Genomic DNA, 15942 nt, shown 5'->3' with positions numbered 1-15942 from the left:
GTTTACTAATAGAAACAAATAAGGAAACTATAATTCCAGTCTCACCTACCAACCCCTATTTCTCCTCCAGGTCTTAATTAAGAATACTTTCCTCCTCTCAGTTCAAGTCAGGTTTTTTTCTTTTCACTAGAAACCAGGACCAGGACAAGGGTGAGGCCAGCTGGGTTCCTAGGGTGTACAGTTTAAGAAAGCACTTCCTGTCAGGGTTGTACAAGTACAGAGTCGGCACCTGAGAGTGAGTGCCTCTTATGCTTTGCACCCTGGGTGCCTTACTAGCCTCAACCTGGTCACTGCCTGGCACTAAACCGGGTCACCTGACTTAAAAGCATTTTACTCATTTTGAAATTTTTCACGTGCTTTGGTCACTATTTGATTGATGGGTGTCTCTCACTCTAGACTATAATCCCTTTAATAGTAGAATTCTGGATTCTTTTCCTCACCACAGTATCCTTACTGTTTGCACCCAGCACGCAGTGGTACTCCCTAAATATTTATGCATGAAGGACTGAATGAAAGAATAAGTTAATGTATAATGGAGAGATGTAAAGGGCATGAGGCAAGCCAAGGGACTTAAACCCACCTGGTAAAGCGTCAGAAAACCCACTGCAGAGAAGGTGGGGTCTGTGCTGAATTCCAGAGCCTTTCTCCTCGAATTATCATTTGCAGGCTGGCAGCATCCAGCACCCAGGCACTTGTTAGAAATGCAGAATCCTGGGTTCCCCCTAAATCCAAAGATTTTACCAAGACCTCCAGGTGATCCCAAAGCACATTAAAGTTTGTGAGCATTGGTCTCAAAAACACATGGGTTGGGGCTTCCCTGGTGGCGCAGTGGTTGAGAATCTGCCTGCCAATGCAGGGGACACGGGTTTGAGCCCTGGTCTGGGAAGATCCCACATGCCGCGGAGCAACTAGGCCCGTGAGCCACAGCTACTGAGCCTGCGTGTCTGGAGCCTGTGCTCCGTAACAAGAGAGGCCGCGATAGTGAGAGGCCCGTGCACCACGATGAAGAGTGGACCCCGCTCGCCGCAACTAGAGAAAGCCCACGCACAGAAACGAAGACCCAACACAGCCAAAAAGAAAGAAAGGAAGAAAGAAAGAAGTTTTCATTAAAAAAAAAAAACAAAAAGAAACCCCACATGGGTTTAGCCAAGTGAAGCCCAGGAAAGGACCACTCAGGGCAGAGGACTCCAGGAAAAAGGGTGACTGTTTTGAAAATTAAGTTATAATAAAGCATAAAAGGTATTGTGTAATTCTTTGCACCAGGCCCGGAACTAAATACTCTAAATACTATTGTGCGTATTATTTCATCTCTTCAATGATCTTCCGGCTTGCTATTATTCTTCCCATTTTACAGCTAAAGAAAGTGAGGTACAGAAAGATTAAGGCCCTTGAGGGTGTCCTGAAATTAATAAATGGCAGATCTAGCCCAGTTGGTCTGAATCCACATCCTGCGCTGTGATCTCCACACAGTGATGGCTCTTCCCGTGAGATGTGTAGGTCTGGAGCAGGGCAATACTCAACACCGACACTCTCCCACTGAAAACACCTTGCTCGAAGAACTGCTTGTCTTTTTGTCAAATTTGGTAACATCTGCCTGCCCCTCCTCCATTAAACACCTAATCTGAGTTCAGATTCTCAAACAAACGATTACGCACAGGCCATTTGTTCCTAAGCTGGCATGTGTCTTGAAGAAGGGACACAGGGGAGGTTTCCTGGAGCTGGTGACACCTGAGCTGGTAGACAAGGAAGGAAGGAGCCAGAAGAATTGTTTCAGAAAAACATTCAGGCATAAGCCAGCATGAGGTACCCAGGAAAACTGGTGATGGGATTCCACCGTGGAACTTACCCAGTGGTGTGAGGTGGTGAGAATACTAGCATTTGAGAGAAACTCACCCTTGCGGGGTGGGGACGGCTTGGAGAAGCACGAGAGATGAAAAAATTGAGAAATTGTTGGGGAGGGCGTGCTGCACTAGAATGAAATGAGTAGGATGGAGAGATTTGGACAGATCCCAGCGATGGGAGAGGAAACCATCCGGATTTCACATAGATGCTGGGAGACTGGGAGGTGATTTTTGACTTGTTGAGACTGAGCTGCCTGGAGGTGCCCAGCAGGTCACAGAATACCCTGGTCTTCAGCGCAGCAGACAGAACAGGGTTGGAGATACAGATGTAGGACATAGGTGCATGGTCGTCAACTAAAGGAGGACGTGATTGCCCAGGGTGATGGGGGAGACATACGGGATGGGAACTTAAGAAGCCTCACCATTTAAGAGGTGAGTTGAAGGGCAAGCCCTGAAAGCACTTGAGAAGGAAGAGTGTATGTAACCGGCACTAGACTCAGTCGTAGAGACACACCCGTGACTCAGGTACAACCCCTGCCTTTGTGAAACTCACAGCCCGGCTGGTGAGAGAGAGAGACTTGGAGACAAATAGCAGTACGGCCCTGTGGCAGGATGGACAGGCAGGTAGGGGTAATGCGGTCAGAGAAGAAGGAATATCTAACTAGGTCTGGGTACTATGAAAAACTTCATAATTCTGCATTTTCCCCCTACTCACAAAACCCTTTTAGGTATCAAGATACTTGTGCCTGAAGAAGCCAAAGCCATTTGGCCAATGTCACTGGGAAAAATTCATGGCAAAAATACGATGACAATTTGTGGTTTCTATGTTTTTAAGGAAATGTACTTACATAGTTTCAAAAATATCTCACTGCCCATTGGCACAGTTCACAGTTCCTCTCTGGCTGAAATGGCTTGGGCAGGGCCCCAAGAGCAGCACATGATGTCATTATTCACTTGGTAAGAGACAAAGGCTATCTCTCTCTCATAAATAGGGAAGGGGGCCCTCTGTTCATTGGGCACTGACTGTCTGGTCCCATGATCCCACCCGCAACTGAGCTGACCATCACCAGTAGGCTAGGAAGACTCACTTAAGTAATGGGGGACGTTTGATGCTGAACTTAGAAGAAAATAAGCCGGCTCTGATTGATTTTGATTTTATTTCTTGAACTGACTGACAGCAGAAAAGTGAACTAAGGGGGATAATGCGTCACAGAACCGAAAACAGGCGACTTACTCATAACCTTTTTGGACTTCATGAAGACTGTTTTAGTTACTTGCACTGGGTTCCAATATGGAAAATCAGGCTTTATTTTTGCCTTTAGGCAGTCTACAGATAAACTGGTCCAGTGAGGGTACAAACTGGTCTTTAGGTGGCAGGTTTTAAGCTGTGGGAAATGGCAGACTAAGCAATTGTCCAGTTACTACGCTCAGCAAGGGCAACTGGTTCTCCTCTTAGGAGTAAGGCAGACCAGCTTGGCTGGCAAGGAGCGCTGGAGGCAGGTAGGAAGGTGGGAGCACCTCTTGCCCACAACTGCCCCTGTATGAAGCCAGAGGGTGAATATCCACAGGTGAAGGGGGTACCACTGAGAGGTCAGGCCAAAGAAATGATTTGGGGTAGTATACCACAAAGCAAAGACAGCCTGAGTGAGGTGCCGGTGCTGGGATTCAGAGCCAGGGTGCTACAGAACCAAGAAGGACGCCAACGAGGGGCTGAGACCCTCATTAATACTTGGGCTCTATTTTGCATGGATGGACCAGACTACTTAAAATTTTCAGGAATGGACAAATAAGTATGGATAATTTAGGTCCATAACTTTTTAACTTCCTTTTTCCTTTTTTATCTTTTTTGACTGAAATGATCTGGATAATGACTTGAATTTTTCTTCATGTTATCTACTATAACTTCCTTAACACAGGTCTAGCAAACACTCAGCTTGGGGCTTTCTGCCCAAAGCACTTCCTGGGATGACATTTGGTGTGCTTTTGCCTGTATTGACCAGAGAAACTGATTTCTTTTCTCTCACTGGCTTTTCACTGACTGTTTGACCATGCGTCTTGGCGGGGTGGAGGGGAAGGAGGTGGCCATGTAATATTCATTCATTCCATTCATTTATAAGTACGATATTTACAACTGCCCATGTGCCGGGTACTATGCTAGGCGCTAAGAACACAACGATGAGGAGGGCACAATCCTTGACCTCAAGGGGCTCACAGCCTGGTAGGCACATGACATGTTACGACGTTGCTCTGATAGCTGAAAATGCAGAGTGTAGCAATGTACCAAGGAGAGGGAATTGAGCCTTGCTTAAGCTCTTTGTCTGCCCACCTTGTGTGGGAATGGGTTGCCTGGAGCTCCAAGGCAGCTGCTCAGTTTTTAGCTGGGGTTCCTGTGAACACAGAGCAACTAGGAGAGCCTGGAGCTGCAGACAAGCCCAACCTTCTCAACATGAGGCAGATGCTCTCTTGTGCCATGTCTTCTGGTCACCAGGCTCGGGATGCCTTCAGTCTGTGATAAGGTGATGCTTAAATAACTGACCTCCTGACTCTTCCCCAGGGTGCCTTTACATTCTTCACTAGCAAGATCCACACCCATTTACAATTTTTTCTAAAGTCTGACTTTTCCTTTCACGCAACTCTTAAAAGAAATCCACTGCAGCTTTGATTTTTCATGCTTTAGAGGTCTGTAGTAAAAAGAACCCAAGACCTGCATTTGTGTAAAATATTCACCGAATGCTGTGTTTCAGACGTGTTCTGAGAGTCTGCTACAAACCTTCCTACCTCTGCATCAGAGTCACAAACTCCCTCCCCAAATCCATTCAACTACCAGTCTCATTACAGCAACAACCTTGACTGTGTAGTACACAGCCGTGTCTCAGAATCCAGAACCCAACAGTCAGTCAACAAGTATTTGTTGAATAATTTTCCTACTCAATCCTCATTCTCCCCTTCTTCCTAATGCAATTCTGATTTTTTGAGAAGCACTAAAATCAAATCTATTTTTGCCATCCTTTCTTGCTGATGGAGGGGCTTTGGATCAGAATTCTGGTCCCCAAAATAGAAGCAGACATCACTGGGCAGGGGTCCCAGAGGAGCTCCTGAAAGGGCCGCCGACTCAGTGGGCAAATGCCCTTTAGGCATCTTGGCTGCTTGCCCTTTGCTTTTTGTCCTCTTCTTTTTTTTTTCCTGCCTGCAAAGTGGCTGTGATGGCTTAGAGATGCAACCGGTGGTTTCCAAAGGACCTTGAGGAAAAGACCTCCCTGTATGGAATTCTCCTTTAGGCCATCCCTGATAGATTTCTGTACAGCTTTCCCTTGAAAAATCCCCATGCCAGGGAGCTCATCACTTCAAAAAGCAGCTCCCTGGGCAGGTCTATCTGTTACAAAGCCTTAGCTTTAGGTGAAGCAAATCTCTCATGGTATAACGACCACCCATTGATCATTACTCTGTCTTAGAGGACACATAAGATAAACAGTTTCTCTTTGTCATGGCAGTACCCCTGATATTTGAGGACACCGACCATATCTCTTCTATCCTTAGGCCTTGCAGGGTTTTTCTTTTTTTTTTTTGGTCCTGTTCTGTTTTGCTGCATTTCTTATTCCCATGTTCTGAGTTAAAGGAGTACATATAGTACATATATTTTGACTACGCATTCCCTAATCCTTAGTCGTCTCTATTTTATAAGCAATCGTGTATTCAGCACATAATCACACAGAAAAAAGGAGAAAAGATTCTGAAATGGTTTACTCCAGTCAACTGGAAAACCAGCTGACACAGGACAAGGATGTAGTGAATAAGACAGCTCAACAAAATAATTCTTGTTTCATGTGAAAATTTTATACTGGTATACTCTCTATATAAAGATGACAGTTTAAAAAATTTTACTCATTAAAAAAACCCCAAACATTAATGCGATTTAATTTCATACTTACCTCACGTCTTCACCATGTACATTTTTATCATTTTCTGATTTAGGAGAATTTTGTGTTTCAAAGATATTTTGCAATTCATAACACCTGAGTTAGGCATATAAGTCAGGAAGTGGGGTGGAAGGGAAAGAAAACCCCAGTGACTAATGAATGTGCAAGGTGTTACACATATTAAAAGACATGATCTAGCTAAGAATGAAATTCAAATACTAAATCACAAACATGCCCAGAGTCCAATGCAGAGATATCAAAGAAACAAGGAATTGCAGGTTTATCTGACAACACATTGAGTTATAATCCCAGTTCGTTGGTTGAGAAGGTGGTCACACAGTTGCATTCACTGGTAGAATGGCTTTTATTCCCCTTGGGAGATGGCCAGGCCTCCCTGGGAATGTCTGGGACCTCAACAGTTAATTAATCTACCGTGCATTCTTCTGTACCCTGCAGAGCTGACTGTGAAAAATCTTGGAGTGAGAAAAGCTGGCTTCCGAAGTGCTGCTTAAGTGACCTGACTTCTTAAAATAGTCCTTCATAAACAAACTCACATGATCTAATTTGCGTGTATAAATCCAATTATGTTTCCTGGGAAGGCACAGGGAAGATTATCTGGCTGGGTAGACCAACGTTCTTCTACTCCAGCCCCAAGAAAATGCTGAGGGAGAAATTATTTACAGAACTGATTCTCTTGCTAACTGAGGGTCAGACCTAAATATCCCAGAAATTTGCCTACATTCTGCTTTTGGTACCTTGCATTCCAGAGAAAGCAAAGAACACACTACAAAGCAATATGCCTAGGGAACTGATACGCCATCCAAGTGCATATTCTAGACCTCCTGGTCCCTCAGAACATCAATATTGTGCCCATTCGTTGGTGAGAGGAAAGGTTTGAGATGAATGTTGCCAAGTGTCTCCTGTGTTCTGAAAACAAACACATGTAGCATCAACTCAAATAGACACACTTGTGAAATGAATAAATTAGCATCCTAAGAAACATTTAGACAACAGTGAAGTGTCACATCAGCGTGACCGTAGTTGTGTCCTTTGATTATACGTTGCCAGCAGCACTGAATTTGGGATCAACTTTTTTTTTTTTAATCTTTCCTTTTAATGCTTGGTTTCACTTATTTTTGATGAGCTCTTAAAATGCCATCAATCATCAAGGTGTAAATGTGACTAATGCATTTGTCCTACTTAGCATGACACCGCAGCAGCTGCTCCAGAAATAAAGTCCTCCCAGTCTTCCCAGTTCCAACCTAATTATGCTCCGACCCACTGAAACCAGTCAGGTGACATTACTGGGTAGGAAGAAAAACAAATTCATTATTCAGTCTTGCAAAGGCCACACCACACGTCATTTTACAACTCCCTCTAAATACACAGACGCCAAGCCTATTGGCAACTCCAGGGCAAAGGTGTCTACAGATCAAGGCTGAAGGGATTTAGTTTGTCATTTCAGATGTCATTAAAAATATCCTTTGCAAAGCCTACTCTCCATCACAAAAAAAAAAAAAAGGAAAGGAAAGGAAAGGAAGGAAGGAAAAGAGAACCAAAAAGGACAGTCTCTCGGTATTTTTCACAAGTAAGAGAGAATAATACTTCCATTTCTGGGCATTCAGAGGAACCCCTTGGGAATGTTGACACTCAAATCTGCTTTTGAAAGTCATTTTCTCAGACAGGCTGGGATGTTGCAATTATTTTTTTTAAAGCCTATATGAATTTGCCAAAGGAAAATGTACAGAAATGGAGGTATTTGTGGTTTTAAAAAATGCACATCATAACTAGTGAGGTGCGTTAAATAGGACCCCAGTTACACTCATTTAATGGATATTTGTGTTTCCTGAAGTATCTACCTTGATATCAAATACCAAATTGAGATGATTTAAATTACATGTCATTTGCTGTACATTGAATAGTCATAAGATTCCTTTTATTTGATTCGAGTTAACAGACTTAGACAAAGGACATATAATACATGCATATGTTTAAATTCTACACATGGGGAGAGAGATGTTGGTAATTCCATTATACTCACTTTGACTTTACTGTGAAGTCAACCCTTCATTTAAATGATCAGAAATGCATGTTAAAGCACATGCAAAGCCTACTTCTCTCCTGACCCCCACCTGCTCATACCATTCACCACTCTCTTACCTGGTACAAACGATGCATTTTCCCCAAAAGGATTTTTTAAACGCCAAGTGGCAAGCTAAAAATCCCTCGTTATTAATCAAGTTTAATGATCATGATTTAATTAGCATTCTTCTGGCTCTAGTCTTTTCTGTTTCGCTGGATGTGTGTAAGACAAGGAAGAAAAGGCTGCTTGAGAAATTCAAATCTGACAGCATGACCTTGAGCACTAACTCACCTGGATTTGCATACCTGGCTGCCTTTGCTCATAGAGCTGTCTTGGAGAAATCACCTCCATTCTGACACTTCTGCTTATATGCCTCACCAAGAGGTACAGAGGGCTAATTAGCCACTAGCTGTGACATTTTAGAATCCCCAAGAGGGAAGCATAATGCAGCAATCTTTGTAGTTAAATATTGCTGCCTCTCAGTTTTCCAATAACTAAATGATCTTCATCATCTTATCACTAATGAGCTGAAGAATGAGAATGAGATGAATTTCAAAAGTTAGGTAGCTCATATTATTGTCACCAGCAATTAAAATAGAATCAACTGCTAACTACAGCAACAGAGCTTAGAATGTATCTCCCTGGTGAGAGAACCTACCAAATACAACCTTATCATTAATATTTTATTTATACACATAATGTCATTTTGTAATGAATTTTCAGATGGGTAAATTGAACTGGCAAGAGAAACAATTTGTTTAAGAGGTGGAAAATTCTGTGTCATAGAGAGAATCTGGACAAAGGCGCTACTATCTGTGGCTTGAATCACATAATGAAGCTGATTTAACTTGAAATGGGTGAGGCTCCCCAAGGAAGGAATACCTACAGCCCTAGTGCTACCTGTAGCTGAACTTTCTCAGGGGGAAAGGAAAAGGAATCCTTTGAATTGGGCTTTGAACCTTCTGAGGGTTCCTCAGTATTTCCAGTGCCACTTAGACCTAGAAAATACACGGGGATCACATCTGCCCTGGACAAGAACCTCTTTGGGTGGAAAGTTCACGACTTTCATCTAACTGTTCACTGAGTGGAGAAAACAGAAACCGTTTCTTTGCTGATAGCAAGGAACCTCCTAGTTGGCCCTTTTAAGGTTCTACCACGTATCCACAGTGGAAAGCACGTGATTGATAGATAAATGAATACAGGCCATTCTCTCTTCGTATAGGGTATCTGCAGAGACCTGCAGCTTGGTTGTTACCCTGTCAAGATATAATTTTCTTCCAGAGGGAAAGAGGAGAAGCCGATTCTCAAGCTTGGGTTAGAGAAGGCAATCATCAGCTCATTTGTTCCTTTTGAAAATGGCATTTTCAGTGAAGTGAAACAGCTGCTGAGGTGTGTTTACTGTATCCTCATTCTAGCTTCCTGCTTCTTGAAAATGTTAAGTTAAACATGAGCCATCCTCTTAATGGGAATCAAGATTAATGTAGAGAAAGAAGATATGCCAGTGTTGATGGCCTTCAGTTGACAAATTTATATCCCACTGAGCAAGACGATAAGCTAGCTACAAAGAGCCTATTCCCAGCAATTCAATCACTTTCCCCTTATGATTGCCCTTTGGCTTTTTCATTAAATGTTAATTTGTGTGCTATATGGGGTATCACTCTCCTGAGTAGTGAAACAGGTACCTCTCACTCTTGAGTCATTTCAAATGCTTATGTTTTTAGAAGGATACCCTCTGAAAGGTTTCTGAAGAGTGACTGGCATTGAGCTAGGATCTGAATCCTGACCTCACCACTTCTCAGGCTCATCATCTTTGGGAGGTCCCTTTAAAGTTTCTAAGAATCTGTCATTTCTTCTCTGAAATAAAAGTGAAGGATGATACCATCAGTTTGTCATCACTAGATGTGATCACGTATGTAAAGGCTCTTGGTTACAGGTAAAATATTGTACAAATGTAAAGAATTATTACTGTGCTTTGATTTCTCTGAAGGTGTTTACGTGTAAAAGACTGCTTTACACACATTTAACGTGTGTGTGTATGTGTGTAGAAAGCTTTCACCAACACAACGTCAGGGGACTTGGCTATTTTATAATATTGCTTATGCAATGAGTACTCTTGTTCATTCAGTGATCAAGTGCCTACCACGTGTCTGGCATTTTTGAGGATAAGAGGATAAACACGATAGACAACGTCTTTGCTCTTACACGGTGTTTACATTCTTGTGAGGGTGTGGGGCTGGGGGAAGAAACACAATAAATATAAACCAATCAGATAATTTCAGATGGTATATGTGTTCTGGAGAAAATAAGACACGTCATGTACTAGGGAGCGGCATTTGAACTGAGTCTGGAATAATGAGAATGCGTCAGTCATATGAAGACCTGGCAAAAATTGTTCTAGGCAGCAGTCACAAAGCCTAAGAAGTGGGAAAGAGCTTGGGATATTTGAAAGATAGGAAAATAGAGAGTATATTTGGAGGCTGAGGAGTAGAAGAGACAGAAATATAATTAGCAAGAGAAGCAGCACCAACTTATAGAGGATCCAGTAGGCCACGGTAAGGAGTTAGGATTTTATTCCAGTTTCTAAACAAGGTCGTTAGCAGGTGTTAAGTATGCCTTGTATATCACCAAACAGGGAAAACCAAACAATACTGATTAAAAAAAAAAATCACAGATTCTTTTTTTTTTAAAGCAATTCTCTACTTTATCCACCTACAAGGTCTAGGAAAGAAACTTGAACCTCTAGAGGGCGCCAAAGGAAAACCTTTTGTGGCCAAAGCCACAAAGGTTCTTTCAGCACCTAAAATCAGAGGAAAGCGCTCTGCTTGTTCTTTCAGAGTCCGGCAAAAGGTGACACCTTATGAAAAGATAGTTAATCTGCATTTCCTACCCAAACAGAAAGTTGAATGAGCTTGGTATACATACACCAGGACCCTGGTTTTCACGCTAAAGGATTGTTTATGATGGGGTGGGAGTAGGAAGGCATTTGAGGGTTATTTTTAATCTTCTCCCATCTGGTAGTATTTGAGTGGAGAATAAAACAAATATGGAGCCAAAATTTACTTTCTGGATTCATTTGGCAAGAAAAGTGTCTCTATACTTAGGACTTTGAAAATATTCATAATTTGCTACTTAGGATGTTATTCTAAATACTATTCCAAAGTTACTTGACAAAGTCTTTTAGTAATGTGTACCAAGGAAGGCTACTGCATGAGAAGCAGTGGGTTATGACAAATGGAATTTTCTGCAAATGGTCAGATAGCTATGATATATTATGAAAATGACTCATAGTGAGAGAAGAGAAGGGGAAGGAAGGAGGAGAAGGAGACAGAAAAGATGAGAAAGGGAAAAAGGGAAAAGGAGCAAGAGGGTCAGCTGATGTCTAGGTACATAATAAAGAAAATGCAAAACAGAAGGAGAGAAATTGGAAGAAAAGGAGAGATTCAGAGGACACTCGGGTTCAAATCCACGTGTAAACAAGATTCAGAAACACAGTTAAAATATAATTTTATATAATCCCAAATTGAGACTTTATCATATGTGGGTATTAAAGGTTCATGATGATTCTGAGAAAACATTCATTATGGTTTTTTAAATCCTTTTTTCTTTTATAAATTTATTTATTGTATTTATTTATTTTTGGCTGCACTGGGTCTTCATTGCTGCACGCGGGCTTTCTCTAGTTGTGGCGAGCAGGGGCTACTCTTTGTTGCCATGCCCGGGCTTCTCACTGTGGTGGCTTCTCTTGTTGCGGAGCACAGGCTCTAGGTGTGTGGGCTTCAATAGTTGTGGCTCGCGGGCTCTAGAGCACAGCCTCAGTAGTTGTGGTGCATGGGCTTATTTGCTCTGCGGCATGTGGGATCTTCCCGGACCAGGGATCGAACTCGTGTCCCCTGCATTGGCAGGTGGATTCTTAACCACTACACCACCGGGGAATTCCCTCATTATTGTTTTTAATAAGAAAAATTCAACGGGTCAGACCTTACTTACAGAGGCTCTCATCCCCCCATTTCATGCCTGATGATCATAGCCATGTACTTTATATGCTCTTTGCTCTACCCAGGGAGACTTCAAAAAGCACCGTAAAAGTGGCCAACCAGATAAGTAACCTAAGCAAATGGATATAGACCATCCGAGAAGAGAGAGAATCCCAAATCAACTAGGAGTCCAGAAGGTCAATGATGGGTAAAACACTCTGACGGTACCAGAGCTCTAAAAGTCATGAGCAGTTTTCATAGGTGTTGTACCTGTTTATCCTAAGAACCATCTATTCAAACCAGACTGCAAGAGGAGCCTCTGATGGCCAAGCACCTCTCACCAGCTATTTACTTGAAAACACTCCAGCTGATACGTTTCCCTCATTTTTATGAAGAAGTTCCCATAAAACTCTCTTGTTACTCCCATTCACTCTCTTGTTACCTACCAGACATTTGGCCAAGAAAGTGCCAGACCATTAATTATCAATTGATTTCAATGAATTTAAACAATAGAGTCATCATCTAACTCCTCATTCACAGACAATGAGAACTTTGTTCACAGAAACACATCCATTTTTAATGGGGAAAGATAGGAAGAAAGGGGGAGAAAGGAGAAAGCGACCTAAAGAGTCAGGTTCCACCTAAATATTTCAAACCATCTACATCAAAATGCCCCTTTTCAATTAAGCAAAACTTGCATTCTTTGCCAATGACATGCTCCCCCCTCTCCACCAGCCCCGAAAGTCCTGGGGTTGATTTATTCAAAGCATTGGGGTTGGATCCTGTAGCAAGAGAAGATTGCACCTTAGATCCCCAAGGCAATAAAGAAAAAAAACGTGTGTCACAGGCTTGTCTGAAAGACTGCGTGAGATAGCTTAAGTAGGGTACCCAGCACCAGCAATTAGTACGCGTTTGACAAATATTGATTCCTTCAAGAACTGAGGATTTGTGGCGCAAAGACACAGAGAAACCCAACTCTGAATCCCAGAGTCCCTTAGGACACCCTGCTGTAACTCTCACGAGTAAAGCTGCTAAGGAATGGGTCACCTTCTAAATCGGGGTGCTCCTCCCGCCTTTCTGTCTCCTGCTCCAGAGACTGACTGCAGCTCCTGGGGGATGTGTGAGGAGCAAAAAGAAGACTACTTCTTAGCTGATGTCAGAGAATTACTCACAGAATCAGAGTAGAAGGGTAGAGATGATAGAAACTTTAGAGGTCATTTAGTTCCAGTTCCTCTAGAGCAATATCATCCCACGAACTCCCAGGACCTCCTAGGTGCAAAGCACTGTGCCGGGCTGGGGGAGGGGACTCACAGGGAGAAAGGCAAACCTGCCTCTTAGAAAAGCGATTTCTAAAGAACCCCGGGGAGTCAGGGGACGAGCAAGGCAGGTAGGCGTTACCTGGTTGATGGAAATGACCGCCAGCCTGGGGATGACCCCCTGGAGGACCACCTGCAGTAACGACGTGCCCAGGCCGGCCAGGATGGCCCAGGTGAGCGGCAGCGGCAGCATGCTGTAGGTGGCGAAGAGCGTGAAGAGCACGTAGCCAATGCCGTCTCCCAGGAGCCCATAGCCCAGACCTGCTGCTAAGATCTGGGTGGTCATGGCCACCCAGGTGACCACGCCGCTGTACTGCAGGTAGGTGTGCGACGTGGTGTCCTTCCTGACCACCACCAAGGCGCAGATCACCACCTCTATGCCCGTGAAGAAGCCCAGCAGGATGCCCTTGAGCGGGTCCATGGGGGCCGAGGCCAGGCTCAAGTGCAGAACCAAGAGGGTGAGTTTGGTCAGCACGTCCAGCACGTTCATCACCACCTCCGATTTGCGCCTCTGGCCCAGGAAATAGCGCTGGTACAGGCGCTCCAGATCCCGGGACTTGAAGGAGTTGCGCAGGGTGGGGAAAATGACCCCTCGGTAGCTATAACCCCCCTTGAGGAAGAAATCCGAGTTGCTCGGGGCGCAGTCGAGGTGCAGGAAGCCCAGGTCGCCCGCGCCGCCGCCGCCGCTGCCGCTGCGTTCCGGGAAGACTTTGGTGCAGCCGGGACTGTGCGCTCTCTCCCCGGGGCCCAGCGCGTAGAGGGGCAGCGCCGAGTCGCCGGCCAGCTGCGACGCGTGGTAGTGGTTGGGGCCGCCGCCCACAGGGTCCGAGGCTTTGCTGGAGCTCCCGCTCCCGCCGCCGCTGCCCCGGTGCCCGTGAACGAAGCGCTGCTCGGTGATGTGCCGCACCGCCGTTTGCCACAGCAGCCGCTGCGGCCGGGAGCCGCTCCCGCCGTCGCCGGCCGGGGGCGTCGGGTGGATGGTGTAGAGCTCCTCGCTGCCGCTAAGGCAGCGCACATCGGAGAGCTCCATGGCGCCGGGCCGCTGGGAGGGAGGCCGCGGCGGGAGGGGGTCCCGAAAGACCCAAAGGCGGCCTGGTGGGAGCTTGGCGGCGAGCCCTTCTATCCCCAGCCGCCCTGGGCAGGAGGTCCCCGCACGTCAGGTCATAGTGCGCCCCGGGCCAAAGGGCGCCTGGAAGACCGCCGCAGACCCCTGCGTCCTCGCGCGTCGCCCTCCCGCCAGCCCGCGCAGCTTGGGTGCGTGGCAGCGGGGGCTATTTGTCCGCAGAAGCCGCGGCGCTCTGAGCCACGCAGACCCCTTCCCGGCCTCTGGCTTCCTGGCTGGGTCTCGGCTCAGCGTCTTGGCGTTGCCTTTGCTCTCCAAGAGGCGCCCAGGCGCCTGGGCTCCGTGCTTCAGCTGCGCGCCGGGCGGGTCCTGGCTGCGGCACTGGGCTCGGGACGCCCACGACTCGGCGGCTGCAGGGGGCGGGGGGGGGGGGGTGGTCGGGGGTGACCGGCAGCGCAGACGGGTGCGAAGTTAGCCGCTCTGGCTGGAGCAGAGTCCTTCGGAGAACTCCATTGCGCCGGGATGAGGAGCCGGGGCGGAGCTGGGGGCGGGGGTAATGAAGGGGGAGGAGTGGGGGACAGTGAGGTGGCGGGTGCCCAGCGGGAGGATTGGCGAGGTGGTAGCCTCAGCGCTAACAAGTCACCAAACAGTTAATTTGGAAGTGCGGGTGTGCGGAGGCTCCCTCCCGCGTTCATTTCTGGCTGTCTCCACTTCCTGAGCGAAGACTGACAGCGCAGCGCTGGTTCTGGCCCGGCGCATCCCTCGGGGAAGGGGGAGGGCCTCAGGGTCCCAGTCGCGGCTACTAGACGGAGTCAGCCTTTCCAGCTGTGTTTCCGAGGGGTCGCAGCACAAGATTCTCACCCCCTTCACTTCGCTCGTTGGAATCCCTTTGGCCCGGAGCTGGGAGGAGCAGGAGGCGAAGGCAGGAAAAAAGTGGGGAGGGCTCCAAAGCCAACAGCTCCGAGGACGAGGAGAAGCCACTGGTGCAGATGGCTGAGGCTAAGAACCGTAGCTTGGTGCGTGCGGCGGGTGTGAGGTTTGGGCGAGAAGGGAGGCCCGAGGCCGCGGGGAAGTCGCCTGAGTCGCCGCCGGATCCAGGGGAGCGCCGCGTGCCAACCTGGCGCTCTGCTCTGAAGCGCGCTGCGGGCGCCGGGCGACAGGCAAGAATTTGGAGACCTGTCTGAGCGGTTGGACACCAGAGGAGGCTTAGACCCGCCCCCACGCCAAGCCACGCCCCCGGAACGGGGCGGGGGCGGAGTGGCGGTGGTGGCGTGGACCTGGCGCCCAGATCTGGCCAGGACGCCCCAGGTCTTCAAGGCAGCGGCGCGCGCAGACCCGCGTGGGAGAGGACGGTGGGGTTGGGGCAGGCGGGGCGGGGCGGGCGCCCCCCGACCAGCCCCCGGCGCGGAGATGCAGCGCTCCAGCTGGCCGCGCTGGCCGGTTCCTCCGCTGTTCTTTTTTAGACACTGGCTCTGGTCCTCCGCAGGTGCGGAGCCAGGACTCGTAGGCCGCTTTGCCCACGGACTCCGAGAGCCCAGCGCAAAGGCATAGAGGGTCTCCTTTACGCTCTCCCCACTGGGGCGTCTTTTGGCAAAGCCAGCTTGCGGGCTAAAAGCAAAATACCCCCAAGAAGCCACAATTGCAGAGGCCGGCAGCTTCCTGAGGGAGTCTCTTTACTACACCAATCCGGAGGGATGGAGAGCGCGAGGCATTAGAATGCGAGGGCCCTCGGAGGGCCAAGTTTCTCC

At 47.0% G+C, this 15942-nt stretch overlaps 1 protein-coding gene across 3 annotated transcripts in view; it reads right to left on the bottom strand.

The window, feature by feature from the left end:
• ADCY8 (adenylate cyclase 8) overlaps positions 1-15344 on the bottom strand; it is a 229091-nt gene extending 213747 nt beyond the window's left edge. For all 3 annotated transcript variants that reach the window (XM_059901676.1, XM_059901677.1, XM_059901678.1), the window contains exon 1: positions 13214-15344. In XM_059901676.1, coding sequence (XP_059757659.1) covers positions 13214-14161 — 948 coding nt within the window. In that variant the 5' untranslated portion in view covers positions 14162-15344. The remainder of the gene's footprint in view (positions 1-13213) is intronic.
• Between the last annotated feature and the right edge of the window lie 598 nt (positions 15345-15942).

Source organism: Balaenoptera ricei, chromosome 17, assembly GCF_028023285.1.
Source record: "Balaenoptera ricei isolate mBalRic1 chromosome 17, mBalRic1.hap2, whole genome shotgun sequence".
NCBI classification, from domain to species: Eukaryota; Metazoa; Chordata; class Mammalia; order Artiodactyla; family Balaenopteridae; genus Balaenoptera; species Balaenoptera ricei.
Note: the sequence above shows the minus strand (reverse complement) of the source record. Positions and strands in the feature narration are given on the sequence as shown.